Source organism: Pseudophryne corroboree, chromosome 10 (genome assembly GCF_028390025.1).
Source record: "Pseudophryne corroboree isolate aPseCor3 chromosome 10, aPseCor3.hap2, whole genome shotgun sequence".
In the NCBI taxonomy this organism is placed as follows: Eukaryota; Metazoa; Chordata; class Amphibia; order Anura; family Myobatrachidae; genus Pseudophryne; species Pseudophryne corroboree.
Window position 1 is genome coordinate 6,492,328 of NC_086453.1, and position 23,186 is coordinate 6,515,513.

General features: G+C 48.3%; 1 protein-coding gene and 1 non-coding gene across 3 annotated transcripts in view; both read right to left on the reverse strand.

Moving 5' to 3' along the window:
• Positions 1 to 23,186, reverse strand: part of USP48 (ubiquitin specific peptidase 48) — a 55,493-nt gene that overhangs the window by 27,349 nt on the left and 4,958 nt on the right. For both annotated transcript variants that reach the window (XM_063942050.1, XM_063942049.1), the window contains exons 3-5: positions 20,716 to 20,872; positions 18,892 to 19,019; positions 18,443 to 18,567 (exon numbers count right to left, since the gene is read on the reverse strand). In XM_063942050.1, coding sequence (XP_063798120.1) covers positions 18,443 to 18,567; positions 18,892 to 19,019; positions 20,716 to 20,872 — 410 coding nt within the window. The remainder of the gene's footprint in view (positions 1 to 18,442; positions 18,568 to 18,891; positions 19,020 to 20,715; positions 20,873 to 23,186) is intronic.
• On the reverse strand, positions 7,598 to 7,712 carry LOC134967922 (U5 spliceosomal RNA). The gene has a single exon (XR_010189258.1). It is a non-coding gene; the product is annotated as a U5 spliceosomal RNA (small nuclear RNA).

The following is a 23,186-nucleotide window of genomic DNA, read 5'->3' on the forward strand; positions in this document are numbered from 1 at the left end:
GTAAATGCTTATTTTCTCTGACGTCCTAGTGGATGCTGGGAACTCCGTAAGGACCATGGGGATTATACCAAAGCTCCCAAACGGGCGGGAGAGTGCGGATGACTCTGTAACACCGAATGAGAGAACTCCAGGTCCTCCTTAGCCAGGGTATCAAATTTATAGACCAAGTAGCAGCTCGGCAAGTTGTAAAGCAGAGACCCCTCGGGCAGCCGCCCAAGATGAGCCCACCTTCCTTGTGGAATGGGCATTGACAGATTTTGGCTGTGGCAGGCCTGCCACAGAATGTGCAAGCTGAATTGTACTACAAATCCAACGAGCAATAGTCTGCGTAGAAGCAGGAGCACCCAGCTTGTTGGGTGCATATATGATAAACAGCGAGTCAGATTTTCTGACTCCAGCCGTTCTGGAAACATATATTTTCAGGGCCCTGACCACGTCTAACAACTTGGAGTCCTCCAAGTCCCTAGTAGCCGCAGGCACCACAATAGGCTGGTTCAGGTGAAACGCTGACACCACCTTAGGGAGAAACTGGGGACGAGTCCTCAATTCTGCCCTATCCATATGGAAAATCAGATAAGGGCTTTTACATGATAAAGCCGCCAATTCGGATACTCGCCTGGCCGAAACCAAGGCCAATAACATGACCACTTTCCAAGTGAGATATTAAAGATCCACGGTCTTTAGTGGTCCCAAGGTGCCACAGGAGGCACAAACGGGGGCTGAATATGCAGCACTCCTTTTATAAATGTCTGAACTTCATGTACTGAAGCTAGTTCTTTTTGAAAGAAAATCGACAGAGCCGAGATCTGTACCTTAATGGAACCTAATTTAAGGCCCATAGTCACTCCTGCTTGCAGGAAATACAGAAATCGACCTAGTTGAAATTCCTCTGTTGGGGCCCTTTCGGCCTCACACCATGCAACATATTTCCGCCATATGCGGCGATAATGATTTGCTGTAACCTCTTTCCTGGCTTTAGTAAGCGTAGGAATGACTTCCTCCGGAATGCCCTTTTCCTTCAGGATCCGGCGTTCAACCGCTATGCCGTCAAACGCAGCCGCGGTAAGTCTTGGAACAGACAGGGCCCCTGCTGCCGCAGGTCCTGTCTGAGTGGCAGAGGCCATGGGTCCTCTGATATAAATTCTTGAAGTTCTGGGTACCAATCTCTTCTTGGCCAGCCCGGAACCACGAGTATCGTTCTTACTCCTCGCCTTCTTATTATTCTCAGTACCTTTGGTATGAGAGGCAGAGGGGAGAACACATAAACCGACTGGTACACCCACGGTGTTACCAGAGCGTCCACAGCTATCGCCTGAGGGTCCCTTGACCTGGCGCAATATCTTTTATAGCTTTTGTTGAGGCGGGACGCCATCATGTCCACCTGTGGCCTTTCCCAATGGTGTACAATCCTTTGGAAGACTTCTGGAGGAAGTCCCCACTCTCCCGGGTGGAGGTCGTGTCTGTTGAGAAGATCTGCTTCCCAGTTGTCCACTCCGGGAATGAACACTGCTGACAGTGCTAACACATGATTTTCCGCCTATCGGAGAATCCTTGTGGCTTCTGCCATCGCCATCCTGCTTCTTGTGCCGCCCTGTTGGTTTACATGGGCGACTGCCGTGATGTTGTCTGATTGGATCAGTACCGGCTGGTTTTGAAGCAGAGGCCTTGCCGGCCTCAGGGCATTGTAAATGGCCCTCAGGTCCAGAATGTTTATGTGTAGGGAAATCACCTGACTTGACCAAAGTCCCTGGAAGTTTCTTCCCTGTGTGACTGCCCCCCCAGCCTCAAAGGCTGGCATTCATGGTCACTAGGACCTAGTCCTGTATGCCGAACCTGCGGCCCTCTTGAAGATGGGCACGCTGCAGCCACCACAGTAGAGATACCCTGGTCCTTGGAGACAGGGTTATCAGCCTATGCATCGGAAGATGCGATCCGGACCACTTGTCCAACAGGTCCCTCTGAAAAGTTCTTGTATGGAACCTGCCTAATGAGATTGCTTCGTAGGAAGCTACCATTTTTCCCAGGACTCGCGTGCCATGATGCACCGCTACCTGTTTTGGCTTCAGGAGGTCTCTGACTAGAGATGACAACTCCTTGGCTTTCTCCTCCCGGAGAAAACTATTTCTGGTTTATGTCCAGAACCATCCCCAGGAACAGTAGACGTGTCATAGGAACCAGCTGTGACTTTGGACTGTTTAGAATCCAACCGTGCTGTTGTAGCACTTTCTAAAATAGTGCTACCCCGACTACCAACTGCTCCTTGGACCTCGCCCTTATAAAGAGATTGTCCAAGTGCGGGATAATTAAAACTCCCTTTTTTTGAAGGAGTATCATCATTTCGGCCATTACCTTGATAAAACACCCTCGGTGCCATGTACAGTCTAAACGGCAGTGTCTGAACTTGGTAATGGTAATCCTGTACCACAAATCTGAGGTACCCCTGGCGAGGATAGTAAATGGGGACATGCAGGTAAGCATCCTTGATGCCCCGGGATACCATGTAATCTCCCTCGTCCAGGCTTGCAATAGCCGCCCTGAGCGATTCCATCTTGAACTTGAATTTTTTATGTATGTGTTCAAGGATTTTAAATATAAGAAGGGTCACACCGAACTATGCGGTTTCGGTACCCCAAACCGTGTGGAATAGTAACCCCGTCCTTGTTGAAGTAGGGGCACCTTGAGTATTACCTGCTGGGAATACCGCCTATTAATTGCCTCTAGCACAGCCTCCCTGCCTGAGGGAGTTGTCAGCAAGGCATATTTAAGGAAACGGCTGGGGGGAGACATCTCTAATTCCAGCTTGTACCCCTGAAATACTACTTGAAAGAAACAGGGATCCACCTGTGAGCGAGCCCACTAATTGCTGAAATTTTTTGAGACGGCCCCCCACCATACCTGGCTACACCTGTGGAGCACCCGCGTCATGCTGTGGACTCACAGGAAGCGGGGGAAGAATTTTGATTCTGGGAACAGGCTGCTGGTGCAGCTTTTTCCCTCTTCCCTTGTCTCTGTACAGAAAGGAAGCGCCATTTGACCCGCTTGCTTTTCTGAAGCCGACAGGACTGTACCTTTTTCTGTGAGGAAACCTGGAGGTAAAATAGGATTTTGGTACTTACCAGGTAAATCCTTTTCTTTGAATCCATAGGGGGCACTGGAGTACTCTTGGGATATGGACGGGCTTCTGTAGGAACAGCACTGAATATTTAAATTTAGAACACTCCACCCCTCCATATCCCCGAGCACTTCTCAGTGTTTTTTACTGAGCCGAACAGGAACTATAGAGATGTTGACAATGGAGTATTACATATAACATAACTGACAATAACGAAGTTAACACATAACGTTACTGACAACTAAACAGTTGACACCCTAACCAGCACTTGTAATTTGAACCAGTCGGTGAAAGTGTGTTACCATAAGATCCTCAGAACTAACCACAACTAGGTAAAACTGCTCTGGGTGGGCGTCCAGTGCCCCCTATGGATTCAAAGAAAAGGATTTACCTGGTAAGTACCAAAATCCTATTTTCTTTATCATCCACTAGGGGTCACTGGAGTACTCTTGGGACGTACCAAAGCTTCCCCCGTGGGCGGGAGAGCTGTTTGGCACTTGTAACACTAGGCGGCCAAAGCTAGATGCTGATGCCGCAAACGTATCAAACTTGTAAAAGCGCACAAACGTGTGCACTGAAGACCATGTAGCCGCACGGCAAAGCTGCGTCGCAGAAGCCCCACGACCAGCTGCCCATGAAGTTCCCACAGAACGTGTGGAATGAGCGGTTACTGACGTAGGCGGTTGTAACCTAGCATGAAGGTAAGCCTGACGTATGGTCAGTTTTATCCATCTGGATAAAGTTTGTTTAGATGCTGGCCAACCTATCTTGGCAGCATCATAGAGAACAAATAACGTATCCGTCTTACGAACTGAAGACGTTCGGGATACATAAACGCGTAATGCGCGTACCACATCCAGAGTTCCAGAATGTGCTGTCAACACAGGAACTACTATTGGTTGATTGATGTGAAAAGATGACACTACCTTTGGTAAGAAGGCGGGATTCGTCCGAAGTTCCGCTCTGTCATCATGAAACACCAAATACGGTGGCTTGCATGACAAGGCACCCAAATCCGAAACACGCCTTGCCGAAGCTAAGGCTAGGAGAAAAATTGTTTTCCAAGTGAGAAACTTTATATCCACTTGCTGTAAGGGTTCAAAATATGAAGACTAAGAACTCCAAAACCAGATTCAAGTCCCATGGCGCTGTAGGTGGAATGAATGGAGGCTGTACCCTGAGTACACCTTGGAGAAAAGTGCGTATAGACGGCAATAGAGCCAATCGTCTTTGAAAGTAAATTGACAAAGCAGATACCTGCACCTTTAGTGTAGATAAACGCAATCCTCCATCTAACCCTGTTTGTAGAAACAACAACAGGCGGCATACCTTGAAAGCTGATGTCGGAAATTTCCGAGCTTCACACCAACCTATATAGGCACGCCATATTCTGTAATAATGAGCTGCCGTAACCGGCTTCCTAGCTCGTAACATGGTTGGTATAACTGAATCTGGAATGCCCTCTCTTCTTAAGAGGGCGGTCTCAACAGCCACCCCGTCAAACGCAGCCGCGCTAAATCGGGGTAAAGAAACGGACCCTGTTGTAACAGGTCTGGACGTATCGGGAGCGGCCAAGGATCGTCTGCGAGTAATCCTCAGAGATCAGAGAACCAAGCTCTCCGAGGCCAATGAGGCGCCACTAGTATGACTGTGACCGACTCTCTTTTGATCCGTTTTAGCACCAGAGGGAGCAGCGGAAACGGTGGAAACAGATACACAAGACTGTACGGTCACGCGACAGTGAGAGCATCCACCGCCACTGCCTTTGGATCTCTTGTTCTGGACCCATACTGGAACGTTTGATGATTGTGTCGAGATGCCATCAGGTCCACCTGAGGATAACCCCATCGCTGAACCAACATGTGAAACACTTCTGGATTTAATGACCATTCGCCTGGATGAAAATCCCGACGACTGAGATAATCCGCTTCCCAGTTGTCCACTCCCGGAATGAACACGGCCGACAATATCACCTGGTGGCATTCCGCCCAATTGAGGATTCGAGCTACTTCCCGCATTGCCATGCGGCTTCTCGTTCCTCCTTGTTTGTTGATGTATGCGACCGCCGTCGCATTGTCCGACTGCACTTGGACAGGCTGAGAGCGAATCATGTGCACTGCTTGTCGTAGCGCATTGTAAATTGCGCGGAGTTCTAGAACATTTATAGACAGCAATTTCTCGTGATCCGCCCAGAGACCCTGGAGCTGACAATTTTGAATTACCGCTCCCCAACCTCTGAGACTGGCGTCCGTAGTTAGAATTATCCAATTCCAACCTCCGAACCGTCTTCCTGCGGTTAAATTGTGTTCCTTGAGCCACCAGAGCAGAGATAATAGGATTTTGGTACTTACCAGGTAAATCCTTTTCTTTGAATCCATAGGGGGCACTGGAGTACTCTTGGGATATGGACGGGCGTAGCCGAACAAGGGCACTGAATATTTAAATTTAGGACCCTCCCCCCCCTCCATATCCCCGAGTACCTCAGTGTACGACCTCAGTGTTTTTTACTGAGCGAACAGGAACGATATAGAGAGGTTGACAATGGAGAATACCTATAACATAACGGACAACACAATGTTGACCCATAACCTTACTGTCAACTAAACAGTTGACACCATAACCGATAGAACTTTATAATTTGAACCAATCGGTGAAAATGTGTTACCATAAGCTCCTTTGAGCTTAATATCAATGAAGTAAAACTTGTTACCCTAAGCTCCCTTGAGCTTAACACAACCCAGGTAAAACTGCTCTGGGTGGGCGTCCAGTGCCCCCTATGGATTCAAAGAAAAGGATTTACCTGGTAAGTACCAAAATCCTATTTTCTTTATCATCCACTAGGGGTCACTGGAGTACTCTTGGGACGTACCAAAGCTTCCCTCGTGGGCGGGAGAGCTGTTTGATACTTGTAACAGTAGGCAGCCCAAAGCTAAATGCTGATGGCGCCACCATTTATAACGTGTAAACGTGCACAAACATGGTGCACATGAAGGCTATATAGCCGCGTTTTAGACACTCCACGACCCACTGGGTCTGACATTCCCACAGAACCTGTGGCATGAGCTATTACTGACGTAGGCGATTGTAACTTAGCCTTAAAGTAAACCTGACTTGTAGTCATTATTATTACCCAACTGGATAATGTCTGCTAAGAAACTGGCTAACCCCAGTTGGCAGTATCATAGAGAACAAACAACGTATTTATATCACATACTGTTGACGTTCGGGACATATATAAACGCGTAATGCGTGTACCACATTCAGAATTCTAGAATGTGCTGTCCACACAGGAACCCCTATTGGTATATTGATGTGAAGAATACGAAAGCGTGATTCGTCCGAAGATCTGCTTTGTCATGAGAAAACTCAAATACGGTGGCTTGGAATACAAGGCACCCAAATATGAAAACAAAACCCTTGCCGAAGCCAAGGCTATAAGAAAATTGTTTTCCAAAGTGAGAAACTTAATTCCCATTTGTTGAAAGGGTTCAAAATATGAAAACTGTAAGAAATCTGAACCCCAACTTCAAGTCGCCTGGCGCTGTAGGTGGGATAAATAGAGTGTGAACTTTGATGACACCTTGTAGAAAGATGTGTACAGACGCCAATAGAGGCAAACGTCTTTGAAAATAAGTTTACCACACAGATACCTGCACTCTTCGTGCAGATCAACGCAGTTTTCCATCCCACCCCGTTTAACAGAATACGGATTACTTGAAGGATGATGTTGGAAACTTCTGAGGTTTACAACCTATGTAAGCACACGAAATTTTGTAAAAATGAGCTGCCTTAAACGGCTTACTATTTCGTAACATGGTTAGTATAACCGATACTGTAATGCTCAATTTCTTAAGAGGGCGGTCTGCACCCTCACCCCGTCAACCGCAGCTGCGGTACCTAGATAATAGGTACATAGGTAACTATGGGTAAACTAACGTTCCCTGATGTAACAGGTTGGACGTATTATGAGCGGGCCAAGATCGTGTGCAAGTATTCCTTGAAAATTCGAGAAGCAAACTTCTCCGAAACCCATGAGCTACCACCAGTATGACTGTGACAACTGTCTTATGAGCCGTTTTGACAACAGAGAGAGCAGCGGAAACTGGTGGAGCCAGATACACGATGATGAATGACCACATGAATGTGAGAGACTCCACCGCCACTGCCCTTGTGATCTGTTTTGTACACATACTGAGCTTTTGTAATTGTGGCGAGATGCCATCATGTATACTTGAGGGTAACCCCCTTCTGTGGACTCACCTATGAAACACCTCTGGATTTAATGTCCAGTTTTCAGGATCCAAATTCTGACGGGTGAGATCCTCTGTCTAACAGATGTCCACTCACGTAATGATCTCTTGACATTTTCACATAATGGTGTTCTGAGCCATTGAGGATTTGAGTCACATGCCGCATTGCCATGCGGCTTCTTGGTTCTCACTGGTTGTTGTGTATGCAACTGCCGTTGCCTTGTTTGACTGCTTAAGGCCAGCGTGAGACAGGCATCAAACATTTACCTGAAACTCATGGTTGTTCCTCTCCACAGAAATCTTTAGTAAAAGGCGAAAGATTTATTCGTTCTGAAGAGAAAATAGAGTATATACCTGGTCAGACTGAAAGCGAATCATGTATTGCATTGTAAAATGCACAGAGTTCTAGGACCTTTATCGACAGCAATCTGTCGTGTTTTAGAACCTTTGTCGCTGATTTTAACTACAAATCCTGACCCTCTGCGACTGTCGTCCAGAGTATATGCACCCTTTTCCCTCTGTGGGAAACGCGAGTGAAGGGTGGTGAACTAAATTGAAAACACATCTTTATTCTTAATAGGTGAATACACCAATGTACCGCTAGTGTGCGTGTTTTGCACTAATTACTAGACGTACATTTGTTATTGCTGGTGTAGTAGGTAAAAGTCTTTGATTTACCGTATTTATCATCTTACCTAGGCATTGACATCGTTTAGACGGAATTAGATGCGATTGTTTTCGAACTTGATCTGCTACCGCAGTATACCTTAGTAGCGCAAGTTAGAGGAACTTTGTTGAGACAGAGTTCTTATGTGAGATGAGCTATCATCCCAACATCACTTTGGTAAATACCCAAAGCGATAAGCAACGGTAGATATGAAATGGTTAATGGTTGTGGCGATTTGCAAACGCTAGAACCTGTGATGAACATACCGGACTGGGTAAATACGCATTGTCAAGATCAAATGCAATTATGCAAATTTTGTGGCTCCAATAAGCAAATACTAACCGCAGAAAATCCATTTTCTACTGTAGTAAATGACTTTTGATATTGCGACAGAGCTGTTTGGTCTTGCTAAAACAGAGGTGAATAAATAACTCTGACTCTGTTGGCGTACTACTGCCTGGTTTATAAACCAGCAAAGACTAAATGACAACCTGTCAAACCGTTCGACAGAGGCAGTTTTGTACTTTAAGCTGTAAATAGCTGAGACATGTATGAGTTGAAGTCCTGAAACCTCGCAAATGTAACATGTAAAGACGCGCTTCCACAATTGTAAAAGAGGTCATTAAACCACTGGCTTGCTGACTGTAACGTCCTGTCGTTACAAGGCGTGACTGTTTCTTATAAAGGAATAAAACGCCGTTACAAGTATTGTATGCGCTAATGGCAGAATATCCTAAAGGGATAAAATGGCGTTACACATATATCAAATTTAGGAGCAAACAAGCTCTGGTCTTGTCGCACTTAACTAGCGACAATGAAAATAACCGGCGTTAGCAGAAGCTTTACAGATATACTTTGCAGCTTCTTTTAACAGTGATCGGCATGGTTCCATACATAGATTCTAGTGACCCAAATGTATCTGTGGTTTTTATAATGTTTTCCAAAACCCCGCACTATCTGAATGCTGGACTAATGTACACTTCTCACTTGTAGTTATCGGTGTGAGATTTGACATAGAATCGTGCATTAAATTATAAGACTAGTGAAATAAACACTCTGGTACCCAAAGGAAAATTGTCACTTTGGAAAGACTGTCTTTTGTTAGCGCTGGCGGAGTTATTCTGAGACTCCGATTACCGCTGTTTTAATTTGAATTGCCAATGTTAACATTTTTAGTCTGCACTAGAGCCTTATTTGCTATGTAGACAGACATCATAATAGGCAACAGACAGACACTTGCACGCCTTAATAACATTATTATATGGCATATATCTCTATATATATATTGCTGAACAGCATATTTATTAGGAAACTAAATTGTTCTTTATGTGAAAAGCAGTTCACATGGGCATGAAACCCGAACCAAATTCCTACTAACACCCCTGCGCCTTCTGGTGGCTTGCGCCTCCTTGTGGATTAGAGGTGTATGGTCTAGAATTATAACTGGAAAACCAGCAATGATTAAAATGGCCGTCATGCCATGCTTTCACAGAAAATCACAGTACAGTTTACCTGCTGCAGTTTTAATATATATAGGCTTAATAGCCTATTATACAGTTACTATGCTTATATACAGTTATAACCCAGTTGTAGGATACAGTAAAATATATGCATTTAGTCAAATAATATGAGCACTGCCTGCAGTGTATTTATTTTGCAACCTTAACCAAAAATAACAGAAAACTTGGTTAAACGTGCAATAGGTTATGCCACTGATAACCTATTGCCAGCCAAAGCCTCATATATATATTATATATATATACAAAGTGTTTACACATATAATCAGTTCATACTGATATTATAGACAGTTATGCCAGCAAAAGCTTTATTATATATTATATATATATAAAACGTGCTGTATATCACAGTACACAGTGTACATTGTTTAAAGTGCTGCGCTGCTTGAACCCATGCAGCCTTTGCTGCTGCTATGGGTATTATTCCCCCTCCCCCCCCCCCCCCCCCCTGCATCCCCATGTTACCTGCAGCGTACGGGGATCGGGTGCAGGGAGAGCCTGTATCTAGCGCCGGGGAGCCGACCGGAAGCTCCTTCTTTCAGCAGTACACAGTCTCCCTGTGTCTGCGGTGTTTCACTGGGAGAGTGGCCGGCGTCCTTGAGTGACGTGCGGCCGCTCTTTAGTACACAGGAGAGTGTCGGCGGCGTGCCGGGCCATCCGAGCAGTGAGAGCGGCCGGCGTCTGAGTGACGTGCGGCCGCTCTGTTTAGATGAGCGCCCGGAGAGTGCGGCATAGCGGTGCCTCATCAGAGCAGTGAGAGCGCCCGGAGAGTGCGGCATAGCGGTGCCGCATCAGAGCAGTGAGAGCGGCCGGCGTCTGAGTGACGTGCGGCCGCTCTGCTTAGTTCAGCCAAGGAGTCGGCGCTGCGTAGTGGTGGCGGGCCCTCAGAGCAGTGAGAGCGGCCGGCGTCTGAGTGACGTGCGGCCGCTCTGCGCGTATAATGTAAGGAGAACCTTTCTCATTCTAACCACTATCAGGTGGAACTTCATTGCTTCAGCGGGACCCGTCAGCGGCGTGCTCAGCGGCGGCCAGCTCCCTGTACAGTTAACACTCACACAGCAGGGCGGCAGCGTGAGCTGACCGCCCTGACCCCCTCACCATACCTTGTAGTGTCGTACTTCTGTAAGCTCCGTCCAGATTGTGACGGGGCTTCCATCCTGGCTGTGACGGGGCTTCTTACTGTAAGCACCGTCCAGTTTTCAGCTCTCCTCCTGGCTGTGACGGGCTTGTAATCTCCGTCCAGTTGCAGTAGGAGACAGTCTGCCTGTGGCTGTGAGGGTGCTCTTTGTGAGGACCGACACGCCATGCGCTGCCTTGTAGCGCCTGTGGCTGTGAGGGTGCTCTTTGTGAGGACCGACACGCCATTCGCTGCCCATGCAGCGGCACTATCCCGGACCCATGTTTTTCCAGAAACTGGGAAGGGATGTGCTAAGTGTAAAAATAAAAAGTAAAAATTTAAAAATAAAAATCCAAGTGTGGATATACCACAAGCCTTGTTCGTGCTGTGAGCACCGAAAAAACACTGAGGTCGTACACTGAGGTACTCGGGGATATGGAGGGGGGGGAGGGTCCTAAATTTAAATATTCAGTGCCCTTGTTCGGCTACGCCCGTCCATATCCCAAGAGTACTCCAGTGACCCCTAGTGGATGATAAAGAAACTCTTGCTGTTGGCGACAACCTCACCCTGTGGTGAATCTGCAGATGCGAGCCCGACCACTGGGCGAGCACATTCAGCTGAAATGGACGAGAGTGAAATCTTCCGAACTGAAGCGCCTCGAAAGCTGCCACCATTGTGCCTAAGAGGCGAATGCACAAATGTACCGACACTGTGCGTGGCTTGAGCACTAAATGTACTAGATGGCGTAGCATTTGCACTTTCTGCTGTGGTAGGTAAATTCTTTGATTGACCGTATCGAGAATCATACCTAGGAATTGAAGGCGTTGAGACGGAATTAGATGTGATTTCTTGAAGTTGACAATCCAACCGTGGTGAACCAGTACATTGTATGTTAGCAGCGCATGTTGGAGAAGTATCTGTTGAGACGGAGCTTTGATGAGCAGATCGTCTAAATACGGAACTATTGTCACTCCCAGGGATCTGAGGTGAGCTATCATCACAGACATCACTTTGGTGAATACCCGAGGCGCTGATGACAGGCCAAACGGCAGAGCCTGAAACTGGTAATGGTTCTGGCGTATTGCAAACCGTAAGAATTTCTGATGAGGCTGCCAAATTGGAATGTGTAAGTACGCATCCTTGAGGTCTAGCGCAATCATAAATTCCTTTGGCTCTAAACCCGCAATCACCGAACGTAGAGACTCCATTTTGAATCTGTAGTAAGTTACGTACTGATTGAGCCCCTTTAAGTTCAATATTGGTCTGACTGAGCCATCCGGCTTCGGGACCACAAACAGACTTGAATAATAACCCTGACCCTGTTGGGGTACAGGGACCGGAATCAACACTGCCGAATCCAGTAGGGACTGAATGGCAATTTGCAAAACCGTCCTCTTGTCGTCCGACAGAGGCAATCCTGTCTTGAAAAACCGCCGAGGCGGAAGACAGTCGAACTCTATTTTGTAACCTTTTAACACTAAATTGCGGATCCAGCCCTCCGCGGATGTGTGGAACCACGCCACATGGAACGTCTGAAGGCGTGCTCCCACAATTGGAGAACCGAGATGGGCTGGTAACCCGTCATGCCACTGGCTTGTCGGTAACCTTGGCGTCTTGGCGAGTTGTGTTGGTTTGATGGAAACCACGTCCGCGACCACGTCTAGCAGGCGTGGCTGATCCTCTGCCACGTCCTCGAAAGGGCTGAGGTCTAAAGGATTTGAATGAAGGTCCAGCGTACCTTCTTCTTGGAGCCGGTGGAGGCAATGGTAAGAAAACAGACTTACCTCCCGTAGCCTCCGCAATCCATGCGTCCAATTCTGGACCAAACAACTTCTTGCCATCGTAAGGCAACTCCTCTATACTTCGTTTGACCTCTGCCTCCGCCTGATAAGTACGCAGGTAGAGTGCTCTTCGTGCCGTAACTAGCGACGATGAAATACGAGAAGTGAGCTGACAGACGTCAGTAGACGCTGTACAGAGATACTCTACAGCCTCAATCATTTGATTTACAAGAATTATCAGGTTTTCGTCCTGTAAAGCAGATTTGAGTTCTGTAAGCCATATTATTAACGCCTTAGTGACCCAAATGCCAACCAATCCAGGTCTTAGTATCACACCTGCTGCTACATACATGGATTTTAGCATAGTTTCTATCTTGCGATCTGAAGGATCTTTAAGCGTAGTAGCTGATGGCACTGGTATGGTTAATTTCTTGGTAAGCTTGGACACTGACGAATCAACTATTGGTGGATTCTCCCATGTACACGTTACCGAGTCTGGAAACGGATAACTAGACTTAAATCTGCGAGGTATAGAAAACCGTTTATCTGGATTCTGTCGTGTTTCTACTAACATCTGATTTAGAGAATCCGACACAGGAAAACTTATTGGCGTCTTCCGTCGTTTAGTAAATACGACCTGATCATTTGTGAGAGGCTGCTCCGCTTCAGGAAACCTTAGAGACTGACGTACCGCTCTGATGAGATCATCAATGCCGGAACTGTTAACCTCCTCGCCATCTGACTCCACTTCGCCCTCCTCACCCTCATCTTGTTCCGTGAGGTCAGGCATGGAATCGTCAGAATGCAACATAGCAGACACTGGAAAATCATAAGACATATGAAAGTTATCCCGTTTACCCAAAATGGATTTGGACCTTACGCAAGACTGAGACGCCTCCGGTAGTTCTGGCGGTCTCATCCTAGACTCAGATCTTACCGTTTCCCGCTCCTGACGAGCGGCGGTCAATTCTGAATTTATCTTATCCAGTACATTTACTAACATACCCCACGGGGGGTCCGGTGAGGAAATTGGTTGTAAAACAGGAGCAGAAATGGTATTCTGAACCGAATTCACAAAACATACTGTACATGTGGAAGATCCATCCGGTAATACACTGTTACAGACTTTGCAATTATGTTTTTTTAGTTTTTGCTGGTGCCTTACTCATTATGGCGACAGACAATACAATACACAAAAAACAGACACCTGCACGACTCAGTAAAATAGCAGTAAGGTGTCTCTGTATATATATCTGGCCAAGTGCAGTACACGTGGCCAGTACTATGAAAATGTGATCCCAAATTCCCTGTAACACCCCTGCGCCTCCGGTGGAGTAGAGATGTAGGACAGGAACGTTCTGGAATCACAGCAGGAAGACACAGGAAGCATGTTAAACATGGCTGCCATGCTTGCTTATACATATAATCTTAGTGCTGGTTACAAACTTTCACTGATTATAACCCTGCAACAATCCCTGCAGCCTTCTGGTGCTGCAGTATTTCTTATGCCGCTTATTGCCCCCTTATTTATTTATTGATTTATTGCCCCCCCCCTGCCTCATGTAATGGCTGCCTGCTCTTTCCGAATCAGAGCAGCGGCAGCGCAGCGTGTGGGGCCCCAGCGGATATAGCCGAGCGCTGTGTCTGAGCCCGGGTACGCCGCGTGTCACCCAGCAGTGGGACCCGGAGCAGTAGCGGCGGCCGGCCCCGTGAGCGAGAGAGCTGCGGCGGTCGGCGGCCTGTGATCGCAGATCAGCTGCACGGAGTCTGAAGACTGTGGCCGTGTGGGGAGGGCACTGAGTGGGGAGAGCAGCGGCGGTACAGGCGGGCAAAGCGGCGGGCGGCTAAGCGCTACAATGTCCCCACACCTCGGGGCGGCAGCGGGAGCTGACCGCCCCGTTTACATACCTGAATCCTGCAGTTTGTGAGGAGGCTCCGACGGGGCTTCTGAACAAGCGCCGGCCAGCCTGTGCAGGAGGCTGTGTGTGTGGCTGTGAGGGAGCTCTTTCAGAGAGGCCCGACACGCCTGCTGCTATCAGCAGCTGCACTATCCCTGACCCTGCCTTTTGGAAGGGGGAAAGGGATGTGTAAAATAGAAAAAAGAAATAAATAGAAAAAATAAAAAATTCTTCAAGTAACCGTGACTTCAGTTACAGAGCTGTTGCCACGTGTAGCACAGAAAAAACACTGAGAAGTGCTCGGGGATATGGAGGGGTGGAGTGTTCTAAATTTAAATATTCAGTGCTGTTCCTACGGAAGCCCGTCCATATCCCAAGAGTACTCCAGTGACCCCTAGTGGATGATAAAGAAAAATATTTCTTCCCAGCACATTGCTGTGGATACGAGGTCCCAGAGACCACCCCCAAATAATTCCTCACCCTTATAAGGCAGAATCTCTATGCGCTTTTTAAGTCAGCATCACCTGTCCAGTGACAGGTCTCTAATACCCTCCTGACAGAATGGACATTACATTCATTTTGGATGCCAGCCGGCAAAATATCCCTCTGTGCATCCCTCATATATAAGACGACGTCTTTAATATGTTCTCATATTAGCAAACTAGTATGCTTAACAGGGTCACCGACCACGCTGCAGCATCACGATCTGCAGGTTTCAGTCTAGTACCTGAGTGTGTAAATACAGACTTCAGGATAGCCTCCTGCTTTTTATCAACAGGTACCTTCAAAGTGGCCGTTCCTAAAACGGCAGTGCCACCTTTTTTTGACAACCGTGTGAGCGCCTTATCCACCCTAGGGGATACCTCCCAGCGTAACTTATCCTCCTGGCGGGAAAGGGTACGCCATCAGTAACTTTTTATAAATTACCAGTTTCTTAACGGGGGAACCCACGCTTTTCACACACTTCATTTATTCATCTGATGGGGGAACAAAACACTGCCTGTTTTTTCTCCCCAAACCTAAAAACCCATTTTCAGAGGTGCTTGGGTTAATGTCAGAAATGTATAACACATTTTTTATTGCCGGGACCAAGTCACGGCTGTTCCTAGTGGATTTTGTATATGTCTCAACCTTGTCGACACTGGAGTCAAACTCCATGTCGACATCTGTGTCTGCCATCTGAGAGAGCGGGCGTGTTTGAGCCCCTGATGGCCTTTGAGACGCCTGGGCAGGCGCGGGCTGAGAAGCCGGCTGTCCCACAGCTGTTACGTCATCCACCCTTTTATGTAAGGAGTTGACACTGTCGGTTAATACCTTTCACCTAACCATCCACTCTGGTGTCGGCCCCACAGGGGGCGACATCACATATATCGGCCTCTGTTCCGTCACCATATAAGCCTCCTCATTCAACATGTCGACACAGCCGTACCGACACACCGCAGACACACAGGGAATGCTCTAAACGAGGACAGGACCCACAAAAGCCCTTTGGGGGGACAGAGTTAGAGTATGCCAGCACACACCAGAGCGCTATATACTGCAGGGACTAACTGAGTTATGTCCCCTATAGCTTTATATATAATGTATACTGCGCCTAAATTTAGTGCCCCCCCCTCTTTTTTTAACCCTTTTCTGTAGTGTAGACTGCAGGGGAGAGCCAGGGAGCTTCCCTCCAACGGAGCTGTGAGGGAAAATGGCGCCAGTGTGCTGAGATAGGCTCCGCCCCTTTTTCGCGGCCTATTCTCCCGCTTTTTATGGACTTCTGGCAGGGGTATTTACCTCATATATAGCCCCTGGGGCTATATATTGAGGTATTTTAGCCAGCCAAGGTGTTTTTATTGCTGCCTCAGGGCGCCCCCCCCCAGCGCCCTGCACCCTCAGTGACCGAAGTATGAAGTGTGAGAGAGGAGCAATGGCGCACAGCTGCAGTGCTGTGCGCTACCTTGGTGAAGACTGAGTCTTCATGCCGCCGATTTTCCGGACCATCTTCTTGCTTCTGGCTCTGTAAGGGGGACGGCGGCGCGGCTCCAGGACCGAACATCAAGGCTGGGCCTGCGGTCGATCCCTCTGGAGCTAATGGTGTCCAGTAGCCTAAGAAGCCCAATCCGGCTGCAAGCAGGCGAGTTCGCTTCTTCTCCCCTTAGTCCCTCGCTGCAGTGTGCCTGTTGCCAGCAGGTCTCACTGAAAATAAAAAAATCTAAGACTATTACTTTCTAAGAGCTCAGGAGAGCCCCTAGTGTGCATCCAACCTCGGCCAGGCACGAAATCTAACTGAGGCTTGGAGGAGGGTCATAGTGGGAGGAGCCAGTGCACACCAGGTAGTCTAAGATCTTTCTAGAGTGCCCAGCCTCCTTCGGAGCCCGCTATTCCCCATGGTCCTTACGGAGTTCCAGGCATCCACTAGGACGTCAGAGAAAAGTGGGTCCCAGGGACCCCTCAATTTTAAAAATTGGGGTCCTACCGGTTCTTTTCTGGGTCCCACCGGAATTAAGGTTTTTATTAATATTAATCTTATTTGGACACTACAGAAGTGTTGCAAGGTGGGGGAATGGGGTGACGGTGCTGCTGGGCTGTGTAGCATGCACGACACTCTGCCCCAGAGCTTTAACTAGATGTTTTGGTGCCCTTTGGCAGAAAGTGAATTGGAGCTCCACCTCCCAGATTCGAAACCACAGGCGGTGCGCGCCGCAAAAATTTAGGGGCATGGCTTCACGGGGGAAGGGGCGTGACCACATATATAGTGCCAATTCACATTACACCACACTGTAGTGCCGCTTATACGCACAGCCCCAGGTGGAGCACGCCGTTATACGCACTGCCCCAGGTGGAGCACGCCATTATACGCACTGCCCCAGGTGGAGCACGCCATTATACGCACTGCCCCAGGTGGAGCGCGCCGTTATACGCACTGCCCCAGGTGGAGCGCGCCGTTATACGCACTGCCCCAGGTGGAGCACGCCGTTATACGCACTGCCCCAGGTGGAGCACGCCGTTATACGCACTGCCCCAGGTGGAGCACGCCGTTATACGCACTGCCCCAGGTGGAGCACGCCGTTATACGCACTGCGCCAGGTGGAGCACACAGTTATACGCACTGCGCCAGGTGGAGCACGTACCTTCCGCACCACCAGGGCCCTGTGCTGTCACCGCTGCTTCCGTCAGGTAAAAGTAGTGAGAAGAAGTTTGAGGGGGGGTACCCAATGCGGTCACCTCGGGAACTGGCTCCCCAGTCACAGGCCTGCTAGCTGGGCATCCGTAGGGATGCTGGGGACACCTGATGGTAATGGTGCAGCCCACTCTTCTCACGGCAGCAGTATGGTGGCAGAGCACGGCAGGGGCTGGAGGTGAGGTTCCTGGCCGGTCACCGCTGCTCTCCTTCACACAGATCGCGGGAAAGCACACTGGACGCAGCGGAGAGGCAGATATCGGGTTGGGAGGGAGCTGCAGTTCACGGTCTTGGCGAGTCACCGCCCGCCCGCAGCACAGCGTACAGCAGCCGCAGAGCAGTCTTCACTCTCTGCCCGGCCCCCGTGTGAAGCTGCTGCACGTGACCAGGAGGGGGAGGGGGCACCGCCAGTGGTAAGGCTCCACCTCCGCTCTGCATGGGCAAGAAGCGCCGTCAATTTACAAGGAGTTGGCTGCAGCAGAGCGTGTCCCCGGGGACCCTCACATTTTTGAAAAGTGAATCCCCGCCTTCAGGTCTGGGTAAAATACGCGCTATAGCGCGTATTTGCGAACACTGTCCAGTATTATACACACAGGGAGCTAATATCACACAGCACAGTGATCCCCCCCATACCGTATCCTGCGTACACTGCTAGACGGGACGGACATAATGCTGTTAGCAATATATAATAGACAGTAGATTATCGGGGAGGGGATGTTATAATGTAGACAGACTTCCAGAGGCTGAGACAGGATATCCAGGACACAGAACACCCAATACAGGGACTTCCCACCACAGTAGCCCCTATAGGACCTGCTTTCAGGACTCAGTCTGTCCTGTTCTAATCAGCAATTACCCTCACTGACCGAATTCCACACACCATGAGAGTCTTCCATCCTACACCAGCATCGGAGGACAGGTGGCAGTACTCACATGGTGACATAGGCATACTGGCCGCAGAACTGATTCTGAATGATGTTTCGGACATCTGGATCCTTCTGTTTGGACAACGTGTCCTCCAGCAGTGACATGAACAGCTTGGAGAATTCCTGGGCGTCCTAAAAGCAGAAGCGTTACATGTAAACCCCCAAATCTTCTACAGCCAGCCATCTTTGGAATGGTGGTCACACTGAGCTGTATACACCGCTTTGTGGCCCCTATACTGGCACCATCCCTGAGTAAAGTACATGTCCCCATCTCATGTATGTTACATGGCATTTGCGGACTCGTACAGACGCATAAATGTACAACAGGAACCGTAGTGGACATTGGTTGTCCCTGTACACTTATATAAGACTAGTGCATGAAGGGTCGGGGGTTCTCCTCTCAGGACATTATTACATAGATAACCCCCAGACAGATGACTGCTGTAGCGCAATTACCTGCTGCTGACCAGTGTCCAGCCCCAGCGCTCGGATAAACGCGCAGGGATCGATGTATCGTCTGTTACTGTTCTGCAGCAAGGCAAACAGGTATTGCAGATGTTCACAGATGGTCTGCGGCTCGTACTCTAAAATACAGAAACATACATGACAGAGTGCACAGTCTATGACGCATTCTGCGATCCGCAATATTCCGGTCATGGGAAATGGCCTATCACTAACACAAAGCTATTCCTTATACGACACAGTCTGTAAACATCATACAATGGGCATAATCCTGATCTAATCCTATCAGCAAATTTGTCAGCAGTTGGGCAAAACCATGTGCACTGCAGGTGGGGCAGATGTAACATGTGCAGAGAGAGTTAGATTTGGGTGGGTTATAGTGTTTCTGTGCAGGGTAAATACTGGCTGCTTTATTTTTACACTGCAATTTAGATTTCAGTTTGAACACACCCCACCCAAATCTAACTCTCTGCACATGTTACATGTGCCCAACCTGCAGTGCACATGGTTTTGCCCAACTGCTAACAAAAATCCTGCTGCAATCCGATCTGAATTAGGCCCAATGTCTGGCTAGATGGACGTAATGCTCCTAAAGGACATACTTCCTCTGGAAGGGGAACCAAGATCGTCTGAATGGAGGTGAGAGTACTAGAGCTTAAATGGAGAAAAATGACACGTCGGTCTATAATCACAGGGCTGGGCCAATCTCAGGCGACCATGCACCAAAACCAATGAGCAACCTCCTACAAAGGGGAGAACAGGCGTATAAATGGTGGGCGTCCATGTACCAATACACGCAGAAAAAGAAAATGGGGACATGCCGTCTGCCATAAAAAGCCTTGCTCTTAGTAATGCGCTACCACGTGGTTCAACAGGTGCCATCATGGCGGCATCTGGTAGTGCACACGTTCCAGCAGAGAGTCTACATGTTCCACCTAATGCACTATCCTGTTGGAACACTTCATCGCCCTTAATATGTACGACAGTCTTTGGGGCAGATTGTTAGCCGTGGGGCTTCGCGTGCAGCTGCCGTTACCCCGTGCGGTAAGCCCCAAAGGGTGCATTTACCACGGAGGTTTCCTTGCAGCTTCTAATCTGCAGTTCCCCCTCTGAGGCTTACTGCGCGGAGTAATCACATAACTCCAGCAACTTAACCCGGGAGCTATGCATTCACACGTGTCAACCACTGATTAACCACGCATGGAAAGCGGCAAGTAAAGGAGTAGCTCCGGGCGTTATAGCCGGTAGCTGAGCAGTTAGTCCTGCAGCTACAGACGTGTCCTCATACATCCAGCCCCAACACGCCACGGATGTGAGCGAGTTTAAAAGGTACAGTGCACCCCCGTTAGCGCCAGGCGTCTTTTTTGCCGAAAATGCGTCTTAGCAACACAATCTTTCTAAGATATACGAGGTGACTGTGCGGATACATTTCATATGCGGCACTTGTATATGGTGTGTGACTGAGGCTGTATACAGAGAAGAAAAAAACCTGTACTGGAAAAAAGCTGCGGCTGCTACATTGTAGCACTTAATGTACAGACACAGATATACAAGTGCCAAGCAGCGCCTCCGCTGCGTCCTAATCACACCACATTGGGAGCTTGATCAGAAACGCCCCTAGGTGGAACAGTGTACATTACAGCAACCATCTTCCCGAAACCATTCACAACATGCAGAACACTCGTCTTTGTGAGTCTCTCCCTATGGTCACCCCCCTCTAAACACCAGGGATGCATACAAAGATAGCGTTACATCCTAGGAGGGAATGGGGACCCCCTGCTCTCACTGCCGTGGCCCCAATATTACGTGTTACCAAACCTTTATCTTCCTGAATGCATTCCTCTGCTTTCTCCACGCTCCAGGAGTTCTCGTACAGGTATAGGGCACGTCGGAGCTCCATGTTCAAAAACCAGACCTGAACAAAGGTGTTCACGTAACACGTGGCCCCCAGGTTTGTCAGGCCGACAAATGTGTTCTAAAAAAGAGAGAAGATGACACAAGTAATACACCCGCACACGTCAGTACTAGCAGTAAGCAGGCAGTTCCAGAAGAGAAGAGAGAAGATGACACAGTAATACACCCGCACACATCAGTACTAGCAGTAAGTAGGCCGTTCCAGAAGAGAAGAGAGAAGATGACACAGTAATACACCCGCACACATCAGTACTAGCAGTAAGTAGTCAGTTCCAGAAGAGAAGAGAGAAGACGACACAGTAATACACCCACACACATCAGTACTAGCAGTAAGTAGTCAGTTCCAGAAGAGAAGAGAGAAGACGACACAGTAATACACCCGCACACATCAGTACTAGCAGTAAGTAGGCCGTTCCAGAAGAGAAGAGAGAAGACGACACAGTAATACACCCGCACACATCAGTACTAGCAGTAAGTAGGCCGTTCCAGAAGAGAAGATGACACAGTAATACACCCGCACACATCAGTACTAGCAGTAAGTAGGCAGTTCCAGAAAAGAGAGAAGATGACACAGTAATACACCCGCACACATCAGTACTAGCAGTAAGTAGGCCGTTCCAGAAGAGAAGAGAGAAGATGACACAGTAATACACCCACACACATCAGTACTAGCAGTAAGTAGGCCGTTCCAGAAGAGAAGACGACACAGTAATACACCCGCACACATCAGTACTAGCAGTAAGTAGGCCGTTCCAGAAGAGAAGACGACACAGTAATACACCCGCACACATCAGTACTAGCAGTAAGTAGGCCGTTCCAGAAGAGAAGAGAGAAGACGACACAGTAATACACCCGCACACATCAGTACTAGCAGTAAGTAGGCCGTTCCAGAAGAGAAGATGACACAGTAATACACCCGCACACATCAGTACTAGCAGTAAGTAGGCCGTTCCAGAAGAGAAGACGACACAGTAATACACCCGCACACATCAGTACTAGCAGTAAGTAGGCCGTTCCAGAAGAGAAGACGACACAGTAATACACCCGCACACATCAGTACTAGCAGTAAGTAGGCCGTTCCAGAAGAGAAGACGACACAGTAATACACCCGCACACATCAGTACTAGCAGTAAGTAGGCCGTTCCAGAAGAGAAGAGAGAAGATGACACAGTAATACACCCGCACACATCAGTACTAGCAGTAAGTAGTCAGTTCCAGAAGAGAAGAGAGAAGACGACACAGTAATACACCCACACACATCAGTACTAGCAGTAAGTAGTCAGTTCCAGAAGAGAAGAGAGAAGACGACACAGTAATACACCCGCACACATCAGTACTAGCAGTAAGTAGGCCGTTCCAGAAGAGAAGAGAGAAGACGACACAGTAATACACCCGCACACATCAGTACTAGCAGTAAGTAGGCCGTTCCAGAAGAGAAGATGACACAGTAATACACCCGCACACATCAGTACTAGCAGTAAGTAGGCCGTTCCAGAAGAGAAGATGACACAGTAATACACCCGCACACATCAGTACTAGCAGTAAGTAGGCCGTTCCAGAAGAGAAGAGAGAAGATGACACAGTAATACACCCGCACACATCAGTACTAGCAGTAAGTAGGCCGTTCCAGAAGAGAAGAGAGAAGATGACACAGTAATACACCCGCACACATCAGTACTAGCAGTAAGTAGGCCGTTTCAGAAGAGAAGACGACACAGTAATACACCCGCACACATCAGTACTAGCAGTAGGTAGGTAGTTCCAGAAGAGAAGATGACACAGTAATACACCCGCACACATCAGTACTAGCAGTAAGTAGGCCGTTCCAGAAGAGAAGACGACACAGTAATACACCCGCACACATCAGTACTAGCAGTAAGTAGGCCGTTCCAGAAGAGAAGATGAGACAGTAATACACCCGCACACATCAGTACTAGCAGTAAGTAGGCCGTTCCAGAAGAGAAGACACAGTAATACACCCGCACACATCAGTACTAGCAGTAAGTAGGCCATTCCAGAAGAGAAGACGACACAGTAATACACCCGCACACATCAGTACTTGCAGTAAGTAGGCCGTTCCAGAAGAGAAGACGACACAGTAATACACCCGCACACATCAGTACTAGCAGTAAGTAGGCCGTTCCAGAAGAGAAGAGAGAAGATGACAGTAATACACCCACACACATCAGTACTAGCAGTAAGTAGGTAGTTCCAGAAGAGAAAACGACAAAGTAATACCAATCCCGGGTTCTAGGCCTAAAATTGGCCGGGATTCAATCCTGGGATTGGAGTTTCCAATTCAGGGGATTTCGGGATTAGAAAGCCCCCTTGTGTTTTTCAAGCGTTGAGCGTCCTCAGGAGGCTGAGACGCTGCC